The following is a 19,542-nucleotide window of genomic DNA, read 5'->3' as shown; positions in this document are numbered from 1 at the left end:
TATGAAAGGCATTAATTACAAACTCTAGTAACGTAGAAGCCATCATTGGGACATCTTCATAAATTAATTGGAGAAGGTGTTTATCGCATAAACAGAGCAAAGATTAAGAACTCACTTCTTTCGCTACCATGAATGATCAAATCATCATGAGAAAATCAAAGTTGCCCTCCAAGAAACTACAATGATCTGCAAAAATTGCTGCTGTTATAAATCCACCCACACTTAAATATTAAACAAGTAGAAAATGTGATACCCTACCATACCAAGTACTAATGTGGAACAAATTCTATTTTTGACCAGCTCACTTAAATTTACATGAGAGAGCTCATGCTGTGGCTTGAGTTCATGCATAGCTATAAGTAAATCTATTCATATTAAAACTCACACTATATAGGTCTAGCAGTAAAGTATTATATATTACCGTGTGCAGGAGTTTAACCCCTTAAGGACCAAACATCTGGAATAAAAGGGAATCATGACGTGTCAGACACGTCATGTGTCCTTAAGGGGTTAATTTATATATTTTAATGAATAAATGGATGCCAAGTTTTTGAGCAAAGGTATTCTCTCCCTCTCTCCCAATATTTTATTTTTTATCTCTTGCACACCTTCTTTATCTAGTATTCTGTAATGCCTCTTGCTTTGATTTTGGGGTTTATTTGGTGGCCCCATCATGGACAAAGAATGTTTGTATGAATTATGGAAAGACACACAAACACACAAGCGTGAAGGTGAGCACTCACTGGATTCTTTATTCTTTAAGGAACGCTGACAAAATAGTGCAGGACCGTGTTTTATATATATAGTACTTACCAAGTGTATATATATACACTTACCAACAGAGTTGTGGTGGGGAAAAAAAGTGTGGATGAAAACCCCGTCCATCTGAAGTAAGTTGATAGTTAATGCTGATGAGTTACATTAACAACAAACAGCTGTCCATGAGTGGTTCACTGGCTTTTCTCCACTTCCTGAGTTGTGTTTCAAATTGTTGTATATAGCAGACACATACTCCAATGTGGATTTATGAGGCACAAATGTGGTTCTTTGTTGAGCTCATTTGCATACTCCTACCCAGAATCCCTTGCAGTAGTGAGAGCACTGTTAAAGTGAGATTTCTGTCGGAAACGCTAGTCGTATGGCTTGACGGGTGTGTGTATTTGTGTTTAGCAAAGTATTAACTATATATGTATATATATATATATATATATATATATATATATATATATATATATATATACATTCTGAGATGCAGCTTAAGGCCAGTTTCTCCAATGTAGCAACCTTTGTCACACACTGTACACTGTATAATGTACACAATAACAGCCAGACACAATAACAAATCATACAACATTAAGGGATCATGTTCGTGCACATCTGCGAATGTGGTGTACATGATACAGTGTACAGTGTGTGACAAATGTTGCTACATTGGAGAAACAAGCCTTAAGCTGCATCTCAGAATGAATCTACACAGACACTCAATCAAGAACCACAAGCAAATTGAATATTGTACCCCTGTTGGTCATCACTTCACCCAGACTGGTCACTCCATCCAAAACCTCATGATTAAAGTTCTTAAAGGGAATTTCAAAGACTGTCATGAACAAAAGACATTTGAGATGAAAATGATCACACATTTCAACACCAGAAATTAAGGAATTAATGTAGATTCTGGCTTTCTCACACACTAGCAAAACTTTATATAAACACACATCTTAATGTCTTATATAGTACTTTTTCAATATTCTCGCTCCACCTGAATTGGATCAATTTATATACATACATATATGCTGCTATATACTTGCATGCCTTGCTCTGCTGCGTTTTTCTTTTTTTTTTGTTGTTGTTTGTTTTCTTTTTAACCATCTAATTGACTCTTCTCTGTTTATTTACCTTTTCTGGCTATTCTCAGCCAACCTGCAACTTTCACTTTCAGGCACTTCTTCTGCTATTTATGACACCCCACTCACCCCTCCTCCTCCTTCCCCTTATTTAACATCAGTTGTTTTAAGTGTTAAACTCTATCAGATTTATCAGTATTGCTTCAGACCTGAGGAAGAGAGGAAAACTCTTGAAAACTTGTCTTTGACATATTATGTTAGTCCAATAAAAAAGGTTTTTTGGCATCTTGCCTACTGGTCTAATACGGCTGATCCAATCTACACTATATATATATATATATATATATATATATATATATATATATATATATATATATACACACACACACACACACACATTTTATTATACAATAAATGAAAATTCAGTTTTTTTTATATATATATTTATATTCATATAGTTAAAAACATACTTAATTACTATTACTATGAACAACCACAGTTTTATGCTTATCCTCTTTTGACATGACGGATCCATCGAAAGAACTTGATCAGTTGTAATCCTGATGGATAATTACCCATTAACTCAACTCAAAACATTGTTGTCAGATGGATTTAGGACTGAACAGAGCAGACATAAAAAATGCCAAGGACATGGAATATATTTCTAAAGTACTGCCACAAAAGAAATTGATAAAGTAGCTAGCTACAATCTAAAAAAATATTCAAATCTTTATGTCATGTGATACTTTATCTATTTATACAATATTTTACCAGGAAGGATACATTGAGATTTCTCTTGTTTTCAAGTATGTCCTAGGACCACAAAACATTGCATTGTTACAATAGTTACAATATTACAAAAATATATAATATACAAACAATATATATATATATATACACACACACACACACACACACACACACACACATACATTTAAGTGCATAGATGCTTGAAAGCATAGAGTAGAAGTAATTCAAAGGGAACACTTGCCAATATTGAAGGTTATGCAAGTGACATGAAAATCAATTTGGAAAATTCTTCATCACTTTATGTTTCTAAGTACTTTTGTTAGTTGTCTGTTTACATCCATCTTTAATTACTTCTGGAGTAACTGTCAATATGACTAGAATAAAAAGAACAGATGTGAAATAAAACTATAATGTTAATAAAAAAAATACATACACCGATGAGTCATAACAGTAAAACTACCTGCCCGATAGCTGTCAGATAACCACCTGTCTGATAGCTGTCAGATAACCACCAGCCTGACAACTCTGATGCATCAAGGCATGGACTCCACAAGACCTTTGAACATGTCTTGGCACCAATCAGACCAAACGTGCTAGCCTTTGCTCTACACGTGCATTAATGACTCTTGGGTGCCCATGACCATGACAATGGTTCACCGGTTGTGCTTTCACCACTTTTGGTTGGTACTAACGACTGCATACTGGGACCACCCCACAAGACTTGCTGCTTTGGAGATGCTCTGACCAAATTGTCTAGCCATCACTATTTGGCCCATGTCAAATTCACTCAGATATTTTTGCTTGACCATTTTTCCTGCTTCCAAAAAACAAAATTCAACGACTGACTGTTCACTTGCCACTAAACATATCCTACACCTTCACAGGTGTCATTGTAACAATATAATCCATGTAATTCACTTCACCGGTCAGTGGTTTCAATGTTGTGCATGATCAGTGTATTCTAAGATATATATTAAACTAAATCTAGTAATGCTCTTCCTATCTTAGTATCTGCTCAATACCTTAAAGGAACACTATAACCAGAAACACTATAGTCACCTAAACAACTTTAGCTTAATGAAGCAGTTTTAGTGTATAGATCATGCCTCACAGGTTTCACTGCTCAATCCACTGCCATTTATGAGTTAAATCACTTTGTTTCTGTTTATGCAGCCCTTACCACACCTCCCCTGACTCTGAATGACACAGCCTGCATGAAATAAACTTTCACTTTCAATCAGATGCAATTTACCTTGAACAATTGTATCTCTTGCTCTGTAAATTGAACTTTAATCACATACAGGATGCTCTTTCAGGGTATTTCAAGCTATTAACATAGTAGGGGGATAAGAAAATCTAAATTAAACAGAACTTGCAATATAGAAAGGATAAACTTTAGATGACTCTTTACAGGAAGTATTTAGGAAGACTTTGCAAGTCACATGCATGGAAGTGTGACTAGGGTTCATAAACAAAGTGATTTAACTCCTAAATGGCAAAGAATTGAGCAGTGAGGCTGCATGGGGCATGTTCTATACACCAAAACTGCTTCATTAAGCAAAAGTTGTTTTGTGACTATAGTGTCCCTTTAATAATAAATAAGTAAATATATGTTTAGTTTCTAAAACTGAAGTTACAAGATTTGTGATAACGTGTAGGCTATTACTCAGACTACACTGTGCAGTCCTACTGAGTACAGTTTGTATGTATTTGTAGAATAAGAATGTGGGAAGCAAAGTCAATGCCTACATGTCATCATGTAGATTGTAGTACATTCTAACTGCCTTGTGTGTCTGTGTGCCGTGTTATAATTGCCCATGCAAGTGTGTTTACAACTCTTATCAAGTATAAACAGCCAAATGCTGCACAAGTCCTGTTGTACTACCGTTTAAGTCAGCTAAAATATGTAGAATATTTTTTGGGGAGTGTGTTATCATTGCGCGGGGGACTAGATACACATAGTAAGATTACAAACACACAAAAGTGGCAGATCAAGAGATGAAACAATGGCATGTGCTCTCATCAAGCAGGCTAAATTCAGCTGAAAGTTCAGGATATATATTATATAAATATATATATTGTGGATTGAATTAGCCTATGAGATGAAAATGACCACACATTTCAACACCAAAAATTAAGGACTTCATGTACTCTGGCTTTTCTCACACACTACCAAAACATTTTATAAACACACATCTTAATGTCTAATATACCGTATATACTCGAGTATAAGCCGACCCGAATATAAGCCGAGGCCCCTAAATTTATCCCAAAAAACTGGGAAAACTTATTGACTCGAGTATAAGACTAGGGTGGGAAATGCAGCAGCTACTGGTAAATTTCTAAATAAAATTAGATCCTAAAAAAAATATATTAATTGAATATTTATTTACAGTGTGTGTATAATGAATGCAGTGTGTGCGTATGTGTGTGTGTATGAGTGCAGCGTGTGTGTATGAGTGCAGCGTGTGTGTATGAGTGCAGTGTGTGTATGAGTGCAGTGTGTGTGTGCATGAATGCAGTGTGTGTGTGTATGAATGCAGTGTGTGAATGCAGTGTGCGCAGGGCCGGTGCAAGGATATTTGCCGCCGTAGGCAAAAAACATTTTGCCGCCCCCTCCCCCCCATATGTCCTGACTTCCCCTCCTCCTCCCTCAGTGGTCCTTACCTCCCCACCCCCGTGTTCCTTCACCCCCCCCAGTGGTCCTGACTCACCCCTCCCCTAGTGGTCCTTACCCTCCCCTCCCCTAGTGGTCCTTATCCCACCCCCTCCCTCTCATAGTGGTCCTTATCCCCCTTCTCCCTCCCATAGTGTTCCTTATCCCCCCCCATCCCTCCCATAGTGGTCCATATACCCCCCCCCTCCCTCCCATAGTGGTCCTTATACCCCCCTCCCTCCCATAGTGGTCCTTATCCCACCCCCTCCCTCCCATAGTGGTCCTTATACCCCCCCTCCCTCCCATAGTGGTCCTTATACCCCCCTCCCTCCCATAGTGGTCCTTATCCCCCCCCTCCCTCCCATAGTGGTCCTTACCCCCCCCTCCCTCCCATAGTGGTCCTTATCCCCCCCCTCCCTCCCATAGTGGTCCTTATACCCCCCTCCCTCCCATAGTGGTCCTTATCCCCCCTCCCTCCCATAGCAGTCCTTATACCCCCCTCCCTCCCATAGTGGTCCTTATACCCCCCTCCCTCCCATAGCGGTCCTTATACCCCCCTCCCTCCCATAGTGGTCCTTATACCCCCCCCCTCCCATAGTGGTCCTTATACCCCTTTTTTTTGTTATTATTAATTTTTTTTTATTATTATTATTTTTTTATTATTATTTCTTATTTTATTGATATATTTTTTTTCGTCCCCCCTCCCTGCTTGATACATAGCAGGGAGGGGGGCTCCTTCCCTGGTGGTCCAGCATTGGCAGTTCAGTGGGGGGGAGAGGGGGGCTGGCAGAGCTGTAACTTACCTCTCCTGCAGCTCCTGTCAGCTCTTTCCTCCTCTGCGCCGTCCGTTCTGCTCTTCTGTCAGCTTACACTGTACACTTCTGTAGACTTACACTGGGAGCTGACCGAGGTGCTGACCGGACGGCGCAGAGGAGGAGAGAGCTGACAGGAGCTGCAGGAGAGGTAAGTTACAGCTCTGCCAGCCCCCCTCTCCCCCGGTCTGTATTATGGCAATGCAAATTGCCATAATACAGACCTTGACTCGAGTATAAGCCGAGTTGGGGTTTTTCAGCCCAAAAAATGGGCTGAAAAACTCGGCTTATACTCAAGTATATACGGTAGTTATTTTTCAATACCGTTATTGGATTAATTTGTATACATACATATATGCAGCTATATACTTGCATGCCCTGTTCTGCTGTTTTTTGTTTGTTTTTTCAACTAGCTTATTGACTCTGTTTATTTATTTCTTCTGGCTATTCTCAACCAACCTGCACCTTTCACTTTCAGACACATCTCCTGCTATTTATGACACCCCCCACCCTGCCTCCCCTTCTCTAACATCAGTTGTTTTAAGTGTTAAGCTCTATCAGATTGATCAGCATTGCTTCAGACCTGAGGAAGAGGGGAAAACTCTTGAAAGCTTGTCTTTGAAATATTATGTTAGTCCAATAAAAAGGGTATCATTGCATACTGCAATATTCTGGTATTTTGACATTTGTTTATTGTTAAAATTTCTAAACTTTCAGCTGTTTTCAATGAACAAATAAAAACATAAAACAATTGGAATAGCTCAACGCAATGAATGTTTCAAGTGGTTTCTCAAAATTCAACTGAAAATGCAACTTAGAATGACTTCTCAAGTCTCCAAATTATTCAATCCCCTGAACAGAATCCCTCACAACATCACAAATATACAGATTTTTTTCTCAAGCACACCTGATGTAGCTAATCAAGGGCTTCATTAGTTAGATGTATTATATTTATTGTTAAAATATGACTATGTCAAAAGAATGGTCACAAAGTTGGGAGAAGACATCATTACTCTTCACAAACAAGGAATAGGATACAAAAAGATAGCAAAGGATCCCAACATACCTCAAATTCCACCAAGGTTTGGTTGCAGAAGAAGTCCTGGAACATTCTACAGTGGCCATCACAGTCTCCTGACTTGAACCTCATAGAAAATCTATGGTGGGAATTGAATATGGCAGTTACAGCACACAAACCCAAGAATATTACTGAAATAGAGGCCATTGCTTATGAGCAATCAGGGCTGTTGAAAAGGATTTTTTCCACACTAGGCAAAAAAAAAAAAATTGCCGCCCTTCCATATGGATGCTTGAAGCATTCATTGAGTTAAACTATTTAAATTGCTTTTGTTTGATTTGTTCATTGCAAACTGCTGTACGTTTTAAAATGACAATAAACCTGATAATTATGATTACAACTGTATATATATAGATACAGTGCATAAAGGTAATATTTGTATCATGATGCACAGTTTGTATAATATGAAGATGTAATGCAGCCTTGTGTCAGAGGACTGCCTGCACCCCTGCTGGAGTGGGTATAATTCTAGTGATGTAATAATAGTGATGTGGATCATTAATGACGGTCACTGATTTTTTAAAAGTATTTCTCGGTTGTATAGAGCATGCATTGTGTGAAAGGAATTTGACATCACTTCCTTTTCCTTCCAGAGAAGACTTTGCTCACTTGGACAATACTGTATGGAAAGCAGTGACAGGAAACCATAATACACATTGCCTGTCACTGCTCCTGTAGAAAAGATATTGAATAACACACAAGCATAAGCAGACATACTCCATTAGAGAACTTGTCTATCCTCTCCACTAATGTGTTATTCACTCATGTTTGACCAGTCTCTGATCCACTATTGCTGAAATTTTAGTAGAGGTCCCTTGATAGAAGGACACTTTGTTTCAGCAAGATGTATCTTCGTATGCCACCAGGTATATTAAATCAAGTCAACCCTTTCTATACTGTAGAATTTGAGAGCTCTTGATTAATAACAATATGAATGATGTGAGGTTTAAGTGATTATTCCCTTTTTCTGTTACTTTGGTCTGAAGATATTAGTTTATGTCAATTATATGTACTTGTTTCATTTGATTGGAGCACATTTTTGTTAATTATTTACCATGTTTATTAGTCATGTTTGTAACACCGTTGTCACTCGACAAAGACCCAGCTGGGTTGATTTGCTTTAAATAAAGCTGCTATATTGGCTTTTATTTTCTTGAGTGCCTGGATCAATATTTATTTTCTGTCACTGCTTCATAACCTGTACCATCAAAGGTCAGCAATTGGGTGCAGCTCCCTGACTTAAGGCTGCACCCCATCTTACGTATTGAGTTGGTGGAAACAGGGAAAGAATGGGAAAGTATGAGAGGAAGACATAATGAGTGGAAGGTCAAAGAAAAGAGGATACATACAAAAAAGTATGCATGAAAGTACAATAAATAGTCCACAGTTTCCCCAGAGTGAGGTGCTGTTTAGAATTATTGTTTCAACATTCCTACTTTCTCTAGATTCATATCTGCTCTCCCACTTCCCTTAGCAAACCTTTCCAAAAGTTGTAATATTATCTGCATTTTGCAAGCGATTAAATGTACCCTGACTTCCCTCAGTAAACATTTCCAAACATTTAGCAAAACCATCTGCATTCAGCAAGTGATTACATTTATACCTGGTTTCTCTCAGCAAGTCCCTTCAGCTGCCTCTGATCCTATCTATTTAACTGGCTCACAAGCCACACAGTATTTTAATATGTCCCCAGAACTCTGACCATCAACTTTAAACACCCTCTGATATCTCATGTCTCAACTCCTCATTATCATCTTTAGATTGTAAACTCATGCGTCATCTTGCTAAGTAATTACTAGATTGTAAGCTCATGGGCAGGGTCCTCTTTTCTTTTTATGTGGGTGTTTGTCTTTATTCTGTATAATTAGCAGTATTAGGTTTTCACAAATTGTAAAATAATCTCGACTGGAGCCCTCTTTTTCTTTTGTATTGGTATGTGCCACATAACACAATTTAGCAAAATATATATGAAATAAAAAATACTATTAAACAGGGCTCTTCAGGTAACACGATTCTTATATCAGACAAAAGCAGAACTTAATAAAGGAACATTTATTATGAACAAAAATAGACATAGTGCATACTTAATTATTTACACCAACAAATGAATGAAAATAAAAAAGAGAGAATTAGCAGATAATCTTCATTACTATTTTTACTCCAGCAGTAATTGTATCTTCTGTTAACCAGGGGCTCCAGCAATGAAAATAGCAACTTCCTCAAAGCTTTCTCAAAATTAGATTTGGGCCTTAATTAAATACATTAGTCATTTGCATAACCTAAATGTTATAACTGTTACACTTATGTCAAGTTAACAAGCTACAGAACAAAGAGTAGGAGGGATTGTATAGATCTCAATTTGCTGACACCTCCCATCTCACCTTTGGCTGATTTAAACTCAATTTTACATATAATAGTTTAGAAAACAGGTCCCCATGTCTTCCAAAGACACCTTACAAGACCCGCCCCAGAGACTCTGAATAATTGACTTTACCAATTCCCTTAAATGACTTGAAGTACACTGGTGGAACCTATTTTATAGGAAATACCCGTGGTATGCTGAATACATATAACAGGAGACACAATTGTACATCCCTGGAGTATTATAAATGTTTTGGGTTGTTTATGTGACTCTTAGTAGAAGGCCTGGCTCATGCCTTCTAATTGTCTGGAGATGTATAATATAATTATAAAACCTTATAATCCACATGTAAATGTAAGGTTTCACACCTAACCAGTGTGACACAGCAGAAGAAAACTAATTTACAAACCTTTTCCTGTGATCTGATAAATGTCAAGAAAGCCAGATGGACTCTTCCAGTGGCAGTGATATAATCAGCCATACTAATGTGTAACCATTCTCTGCATCCCCTAAACACATCCAATGATTAAAATATTTTTACCTTTACGATGGATGATGCTCGCTTGGGATTAACATTTTCTCTTTACTCCCCATGTATATTTAGTGTGTACATTTTAACATAGTTTTGTCTGCTTAAGTTTTATGTCCAGTTTTTATAATATAGAGATTGATTTTTACCAGTTACCAGTTTAGAAGTTAGTAACTTGGATATTATTTTACTTGTATTTACAAAGTTTTTACAAAAGTGAGAATTGAAAGTGAATTTCAAAATGTAGGTCTAGGTAGCTGAATTGGAAGCTTAGCTAACTTATTATATTTTTTTTTTTCAGGCTTATTTACAAATGTGAAAATTGAAAGTAAATTTAAAGGGAATTGCAAATTTAAGACCAATATATCTGAAAAAATTCTCTATCTCTGTTCAATATATATATAGCCTTGTATAAGTTTAATTCAATTAGAGCTTTGTGATACATTCAAACACACAGCAGATTACTTTGAGTTTTATTGTTGTGGAGCTCTGTAATATACTCAGACGCATTGCTTGTTACTAAGAGTTATGTTTCAATGAAACTGTGATACATTCATGAACAGTACACATTATTGTGAGTTTTAATGTTGTGAAGCTCTGTAATATAATCACAAAGACTGTTGTGGTGGTCAAAACATTGTTGCTGTGTTCATGCTGGGCACTTCAATAAAGGGACATCATTTGAAAGGAATTGCTGTGATTTTATTTCTTTATTTTGAATATAATGTAGTGGCTTGAGCAGAGCCAGATTTCATGCATCCTGTGTTGTAGGTGCCTTGAATTAGGTTCATAATTTAATGGTACAGTGAATGCATCTTGGTAAATAGATATTGATAAGGGCTTGATTAAGGACATGCACATAACTTAATTGCCACTTTTGAACTGTATTATAATATCTAAAACCTATTTTTTTTTTATTTCTTTTGCAGCTCTTTTGCAAGTGACTATTTCCCTAAGCAAAGTTGAAATTAGTGTGGGTCAATCAAAATATTTCACATGTACAGGTAGGTACAAAAAGTATTACATGCTGATGTATTTGTTGAAAGTTATAGATTTCTGCTATTTTATTTTTATTGGAAATATTTTGAGGTTCTGTACAGAGACCTACTAAGGTATTTGACACCCATAGCCATTATTGTTTGTTGGCACCTCCCTGACATTGAAAAAAAGTTGTGTCACTCCAATCCCCTCACCCCAACCCCTTTCTATAGCTTCTAACCCAATGTATCCCATTTTTTATCTGACACCAAAAACTTTACTTCCTTGAGTGTTATTATTAATCCCCCTTATCCTTCTACATGCTTTTGTATGCACAGACTACTTAAAAAATAGTTTGTATTAAAGCATCACTATAGTGTCAGGAACACAAACATGTATTCCTGACCCTGAACACAAACATGTATTCCTGACCCTAGAGTGTTAAAAACACTATTTATCCCCCCTGGCTCCCCCTTGCCTCCCTAAATATAGTAAAAGCTTACTTGTATTCAAGTCTGTAGCTTCTGCCTCTGCCCCTGCCCATTCCGCATACATCTTCAGAAGTGGTGGTCTGAGCCAATCAGAATGCTTCCCTGTAGGATTGGATGAGACTGTCAAGGAGGCAGATCAGGGGCAGGGCCAGCACAAGTCAAACATAGCTCTGGCAAACGAGCATCTCCTCATAGAGATGTATTGAATCAATGAATCTCTATGAGGAAAGTTCAGTTTCTGCATGCATAGGGTGGAGACACTGAATGGCAGTACTGCACAGTGTGCAGCACTGCCTCAGGAAGCACCTCTAGCAGCCATCTGAGGAGTGGCCAGTGGAGTTATCACTACATTGTAATGTAAATACTGCATTTTCTCTTGACTGCTGACCCAAATCCAACACACATTTTAAATGGATAAGGGCAACGACCACAGCTTTATTAAACCATTACACAATATTATGAGAGCCCAATAGACAGTTATCCATTATACTCTCGAAGAGCCCAACACAGCCGTCACTAGTCATCAACCCTGTGCCAACTGTAGTCTCCCGAAGGTGACACTGCGTCATACTCCTTCCTTCGACTGCGCTGTCCAGGGAACCCACCAGCTGTGACAATAAAGAAAAAACAAAGAGTGACCACACAAACACACCAAAAAAAACAGGGAGGAGGGTGGGAATTTTAGTCAGGCCTCAACTGATCCTGTTGACTTGTAAGTCCCCTCACCTCTGCTCCATATAAAACTCAATTTTCTGCAACATTGTTGAAACTTTAATACTAGCCCACAATCCATGGGCAGCAGTCATGCTCCCCCATCTGTCCAGGGGGAAACCGAAAAGACAGTGTTTACTACAAAAAGCCTGAAGGGAATGAGTATACTCACCAGAACAAATACAATAAGCTGTAGTTGTTCTTGTTGCTATTGTGTCCCTTTATATTGTCATATTATAGAATTGGTTGGTTGAAAAAGCTTTATATTGAATTAATAAAGATGCAAGTTTTACATTGTAATAGTTACAATACACATTTAAAAACATATCTTATCTTATCATAGTAGATATAGCACTCAATGCAAATATTTTATTGAAAGAAGAGGAGAAACTCAAAATGTATTTAAGCACATTAACACGATAGCTGGATTAAAAATTAGACGACATGCAAAAGTCTAAGTGCAAAACCCATTATATATTCAGAATGCTTGTTGTGCATTCCTCTTTTTAATTGTATTCCTTTTTTAATTTTAAAGTATATTTTATTTAATTATATTTTAGGTTAGTTCACAGTGGGAACAAAGAGAGCAAAGAACAATAATGTAAGAATGATAGTGTGGCCAATATATCGCCGCCATGGATTTCCTTTTCCCAAATAAAACAGCTCCTATAATCCTGAAGTAAAATATCGCCAGTATCGCATATCCCCCCACACATGAGGTGAGGCTTAATGCTGGGAGTAAAACTGTTTGATGGAAGCACATTCAAATAATTTATACATGTCACAAACTCCTCCTCTGTACCTTAGAGACAATTGAGTCAGGAATTGTACAAACTCAATTATCTCCAGGTACAGAAAAACATAACAATTTTCAAACACCCCAAAAGTACCCCCAAAATCCATGGAAACCCCACAAAAGTCACATCCCTGGATAGCCCTGATCCAAGTGACCATAAAATCCCAAACTCACTCAGATCTGTTTGGTAGCTTTGAATCGCCATTGCGGGAATGTTTTAAACGGCCTGCCATGAGGTCGAAACCCAAAATAGTTCCAGGAAATGGTGGCAAGAGTCAGTTTCGTTTGTATAGGTGGTCGGAAACTTGAACGGGCAGCAGATCTATTTTCACCAGGTGCCTGGCCAAAATCTGTTCCAGGCACTCGACGACCAAGCCCCGCTGCCTGTGTTCGGGAGACAAAATAGCCGCCATCCATACTGTCGACCACATGTGTTCGGTTGCACAAAATGGCGTCCACCCAGTGGAGCATTATATTAATTGTTTCCTTTGCGGTTTTCATACTGGATACTTAGTGTTCCACGTTCTAATGAGGTGCTGGGGTGGTCCTTGTTCGGGAAACGAACCAGGTGGGTACTAACAAAATAAACGAACATCTGGAAACAAAATGTGCTGAACCAAGTGATGGGGTATTCCTTCACAGATAGGAATTAATCATAAGTAGATAAACATTTTCATTTCTTACTACATCATTAACAGAAATAACAAAGTAATATTAATAATAGAAATTGGTTTTAATTAGGGGGTGTTTACAAAAGAATCCCTGTAACAAAATAAAGCAAAGTAGTCAGGTATATCTTGATTTGGTCCAGAGTTTGTAAGCTGATGGGTAAATAGAACAAATACATTTTATATAGTGTATATATGACATATGGACTGTTTACACTGTTCAGCCATATCATTAAAACCACAGACAGGTGAAGTGAATAACATTGATTATATCATTACAGTGGAATCTGTCAAGGGGTGGGATATATTAGACAGTAAGTAAATATTCAGTTCTTTAATTTCATGTGTTGGAAGCAGGAAAAATGGGCAAGCGGCAAGATATGAGTGACTCTGACAAGGGCCTACTTGTGATAGCTAGACAACTGGGTCAGAACATCTCTAAAATGACAAGTTTTGTGGGGTGGTTCCTTTATGCAGTGGTTAGCACCTTCCAAAAGTGGTACAAGGGAGGACAACTAGTAAACCAGCATTAGGGTCATGGGTGCACAAGGCTCATTGATGCATGTGGGGAGCAGAGGCTAGCCCATCTGGTCAAATCAAACATAGGAGTTAATATAGCTCAAATTGCTGAAAAACGTAAATGTGCTAGCCATGATAAAAAGGTGTCAGAACACACAGGGCATCACAGTTTTGTGTGTAAAGGGCAGCATAGCCACAGAACTGGACCATGGAGCAATGGAAAAGGGTTGCCTGGTCTGATAAATTACGTTTTCTTTAAGATCAGGTAGACGGTCAAGTTCATATGCATCAATTACCTGTGTATGAGATAGTAGCAGGATGCACTATGGGAAGAAGGCAGGCTGATGCTGGCAGTGGAAAAACAAAAGATATGTGGGATACGGCTGTTCACAATCTAGAAGGGAACATAAAACAATAATAAAAAACAGAGAAAGTGGGGTAGAGAATCCACCTGCGTAAAGCGGGTGGAAAATCGAATCCACTGAACTATACCTCCTACAAACGTCACATAAATAGGGTAAGTAAACCTTTTTTTAGAAAAATATAAAAATATAGATACACCAAGATAGTGTGTATAAATCGTGATAAAGTAGAAGCCAACACCGGTAAAAACTTGATCGAGCTAGACCTACAAAATACTTTGACTGAGTATGAGATAGAGGTGTCAGGGTCCCGTGGGCGGCTGTGAGGGGAGGCTGCATTCCTCTCGCAGCACTCACCCTCGGTCCGTCGCCGCCCGCGGTCCCCTCTCCCCTCACCTGTCAGCGAGAGGCGTCTTCTCTTCTTGACACGCCGCTCGCGTCGTCCTCGCCCCCTCCCAGCGGCAGCATGTATAACGCTGCACGCTGGGATCTGGCACAATTATCTGAACGCCGGGGTCACTCACGTGACCCGGCGTTAAAGCTACAGCACAGTAATCACAGTGGGAGGTATAGATATCCCCCACGTGTGATTGTTAATTCTGATTGGAAGTTATCCAATCAGAATTAAGCACAGGATTTAAATACTTACCTTTCCTGTCTCTTAGTGCCCTGTTGTGGTCTTTGATACCTGTATTGCAATTTGCTCGTGTGTCTCTCTGGTTACTGTATATTTGGCTTGTTATTCAGATTCTCCTGCTTTCTCCATTCCTTTGACCTTGGCTTGTTCCTTGTTCTCCTGTTTTCTGACTCCCATTACTTGGCTTGTCTCCTGACTATTCTTAGTGTGCTTAGCCCGGCCATTCTAAGGACCGGTACTGCACCCTTTACTATCTGTGACCTGTTAGCGTGTTAGGTTCCCCGAATCGTGACAAGAGGCAAGTAAATAGTATAAATCTTGAGATAATCACTGTAAAAAAAAACTAAAACAATCTCAGTATAGAGATAACAAAATAGTAAAGTCGATAGGAAAAAAGCAGTGGTAAGTGTCTAGCAGTGGTTATGGTGCCGTCAGTAAAGAGACTGTGTAATTAGAAAAATAGAGAAGGGCATGTAAACTAAGTCCTAAGGAGTCTTGAAAAACAGAGAAGAGGCTTTCCTATAGTTTGGAAAACACAAGGATAAGAGGTTAAATCTTAATTATACTTGTAGTAACACTGGACACAAGGGTTAAAAAGATCCCTAATGTAATGAACCACAGTAGGGATATCCCACCCAATAATGTAATAAGTGGGTAGAGAAACCAATAGTATAATAAGAGAAAGATAAAGTATACAAAACGATGTGAATATATCCTTTTAGAAGGGAAAATCCACCCTAAAGATAAGGACCTAGTATGCCCTAAACTAACTGTCTGTATCCACCACTGCTGACTGCTGCTTCAAGGCAGCCTAACGAAATCCCTCAAAGCTTAAATAGTAGGACGCATGGATAGCGTCATAGGAGCCCAAGTAAATAAGAAAGAAAAGAGTAAGCTTAATAAAAAATCATAGCGTCGGCTATTGTTATAAAAAGGTGAACAATCACCATAAGCTTTAAATGTGAAATAGAGGAATATAGGTCCTACGCGTTTCGTTCCCACAGTGGAATGTTCTCAGGGACCAAATAGCAATAGTCTTACAACAATAAAAACATGTCTAACAAAGTAATCTAATAACCCCCCCTTGAGAGTCTCTATATATAGTACTAATCCCTGTGTCCATTTGTGGATCTGTGGGTGTTTCCATTGATCCTTAAGTCCCATTGGTGGGGGTGTAGTACCTGTTCAGGTGTAGATATTCTTCAATTCTTCCTCTCAATCAAAATTGGTTCGTCCTTGTGTGACCGGAACCGGAAGTGCATACGGTCCTGTGCTTCTGCGTTCCATTTGATCATGCGTTCCAGCTTGACGTGACTCGGGCATATCTGCTCACTTTTCTCTGCCGGTCGCCCAATAAATAACATTAAACATACCAATGCATAGGATAAACGATGGTTATATCTACTGAATGGAGAGAGAAGATTAATATCAAGAACAAGAACGGTTCAAACTATATATCTGACACCTGTGGGAGATATGATTCACATTTATAAATGCATTCAATGTAAACTTAAAGGACCACTATAGTGCCAGGAAAACAAACCCGTTTTCATGGTACTATAGTGTTAAAAGGTCCCCCCACTCTCATGGCCCCCCTCCTGCCAGGCTCTAGGGCAAGCAAGGGGTTAAAGGCTTAACTTTCTCCAATGCCGGGCTCCCTCGGCGCTGGGGACTCTCCTCCCTCTTCCGCTGAATGCGCATGCGCGGCAAGAGCTCAATGAGACAGTCACTAGAGGCTGGATTAACGCTAATGTAAACATAACAGTTTCTCTGAAACTGCTATGTTTACAGCAGGCAGGGTTAACTCTAGATGGACCTGGAACCCAGACTAATTCATTGAGCTGAATGGTATGGGTGCCTATAGTGGTCCTTTAATATTAAAGTAAGGGAAAATTACTAAAATTATATATACAAAGTGAAAATAATTTTTTTAATAATCTTAAAGTGACACCAGCAAAAAAGCCAATACACAAGCATTATACGGTCATAATTATGCCCCTATGTCAATAAAACATTCTCCATATTTTGGAGTCGTATCTCCCGATGCTGATGCTGGCAGTGATATGCTCTTGACAATGTTCTGTGGGAGCCTTGAGTACTGGCATTCATGCAGATGTTACTTTGACATATGCAAATTTGTTTAAATTAGGTTTTTGCTTCCTAAGAACTACCAAGCCTCAATAGCAAACCAGTAACCAACCTCATGCTGATGATTTGCATTAACAATGAAACATCTGTCCATGTATTCTTTACTGGCTTTGCATCTTTTCCTTTGTTAAACTAATTTGCATATACCCACCCAGAATCCTTTGCGGCAGTAACATCACTGCAAATTTTTATTTCTGTGGGAAAGGCAAGTCTTATGGCTTATGACTGGTGTGCAGATTTTTGTTTAACACTGTATTAACTATCCACAGACTTTAGGTGGAAGGGGGTTTTCAATCACAATTTATTCCCCACCATAACCTTGGTTTTTGCTTCCCAAGCACTACCAAGCCTGAATAGCAAACCAGTAACCAACCTCATGCCGATGATTTTCATTAACAATGAAACAGCTGTCCATGAGTGATTCACTGGCTTTGCATCTTTTCCTAAGTTTTAAAGCTGTTGTGTACAGAAAACACACACACTATCCCCACAGACTTCAGGTGGAAGGGGGTTTTCAATCACAATAACAATGTATTCCCCACCATAACCTTTTTTTTTGCTTCCCAAGCACTACCAGTGTATAATTTAAAAAAATGCATATGCCGGTTCACATTACAGTGGTTTAGGATTAAATTGAAAGATAAAGCCATTAACTTAAAGGACCACTCTAGTGCCAGGAAAACATACTCGTTTTCCTGGCACTAGAGTACCCTGAGGGTGCCCCCACCCTCAGGGACCCCCTCCCGCCGGGCTCTGGAGAGAGGAAGGGGTTAAACTTACCTCTTTTTCCAGCGCCGGGCGGGGAGCTTTCCTCCTCCTCTCCATCTTGATCGCGACGTCATCGGCTGAATGCGCATGCGCGGCAGGAGCCGCGCTCGCATTCAGCCGGTCGCATAGGAAAGCATTTACAATGCTTTCCTATGGACGCTTGCGTGCTCTCACTGTGATTTTCACAGTGAGAAGCACGCAAGCGCCTCTAGCGGCTGTCAATGAGACAGCCACTAGAGGATTTGGAGGCTGGATTAACCCTCATTATAAACATAGCAGTTTCTCTGAAACTGCTATGTTTATAAAAAAAAGGGTTAATCCTAGAGGTACCTGGCACCCAGACCACTTCATTAAGCTGAAGTCGTCTGGGTGCCTAGAGTGGTCCTTTAAAAGTGAATAGATTGTTTTAATGCAATCTAGAAACATCAAATATAATTGTAATGCATTTGTTATAATATATGGAGCATAGCCTAAACTAAAATGTTTGTTTTTAATGATAAAGTTAACTTTATCATTAAAGTGATGTTTTGACAAGTAGATTATATTCACACTTTAAATTCTGAAAATGTTAAACTCCGCAGGCAGCCAGGTTCTAAAATTTCTGTAATGCTGTGAAACCTGTACATTTATTAAAGGGAACTGCTAAACGTTATAATTAATTGGGCTCTAATTAGTTACTTGGAATTTAATTTTCTTAACAGTGTTTTTCTTTTTTCTGTAGATCGGGACTGATTTGACAATTGAGATGCCCCAGTTACGAATTATAGTTCAAACCTAAAATATTTAAATTTTCAAACCCAAGAAAAAAAATAAAAAGTAAATCAAAGTGATTAATATTGATGATAAAGATTAAGTTTGGAAATCAAACACTGCATAGAGTGCAAAGAAATATAAACCAATTGTTTTATTTGTTTGCCGACTGATTAAAATTTAACACACTACATCAGAAGTGTTGCAGTTTATGTTGATCAGTATGGGTTGGAGTGCTTTCATATTAAAGGATTACACTAACAAAAATAATGTTTATATAAAACATGCTTTTTGGTTACAATAAATCTTACTGGCATACCCTCCCCTACTTCCCTACCCAGGGCTAAGGCCAGGTTCTCCTTGCAGTCTGGTTGTCATCTGGCAATGTCACTCCTCCATCCTGTAGTTGGAGGTTTGTCAGGAAGGATAGGATGAGGGAAATAATTTAGCAGTAGAGGGGGTGAGGGAGCAATCATTGGCCATCTGTCCCAACTATTGTTGTCGGAACTTTGTAATTTATATTTTAGGTATTAGAGGTATTGGGCCATCCTCACTCTTATTAGGGTGAGGAGGTAGGTAGATTTTTTTTGAAAGGATGGCTAGGAACTTGGAGACCCCTTGCCACCTGTAGAGGCAAGTCAGTTGCTCATAACTTGGTAGGTGGACAATGACATGCCTACCCC

The 19,542-nt window shown here is 38.7% G+C and overlaps 1 protein-coding gene across 3 annotated transcripts in view; it reads left to right on the top strand.

Moving 5' to 3' along the window:
* Positions 1–19,542, top strand: part of NCAM2 (neural cell adhesion molecule 2) — a 409,545-nt gene that overhangs the window by 170,823 nt on the left and 219,180 nt on the right. For all 3 annotated transcript variants that reach the window (XM_063448337.1, XM_063448328.1, XM_063448345.1), the window contains exon 2: positions 10,961–11,035. In XM_063448337.1, coding sequence (XP_063304407.1) covers positions 10,961–11,035 — 75 coding nt within the window. The remainder of the gene's footprint in view (positions 1–10,960; positions 11,036–19,542) is intronic.

The sequence above is a fragment of the Pelobates fuscus genome, chromosome 1 (assembly GCF_036172605.1).
Source record: "Pelobates fuscus isolate aPelFus1 chromosome 1, aPelFus1.pri, whole genome shotgun sequence".
Taxonomy (NCBI): Eukaryota; Metazoa; Chordata; class Amphibia; order Anura; family Pelobatidae; genus Pelobates; species Pelobates fuscus.
The sequence above is the reverse complement of the archived record's forward strand: the minus strand, read 5'-3'. Positions and strand labels throughout refer to the sequence as shown.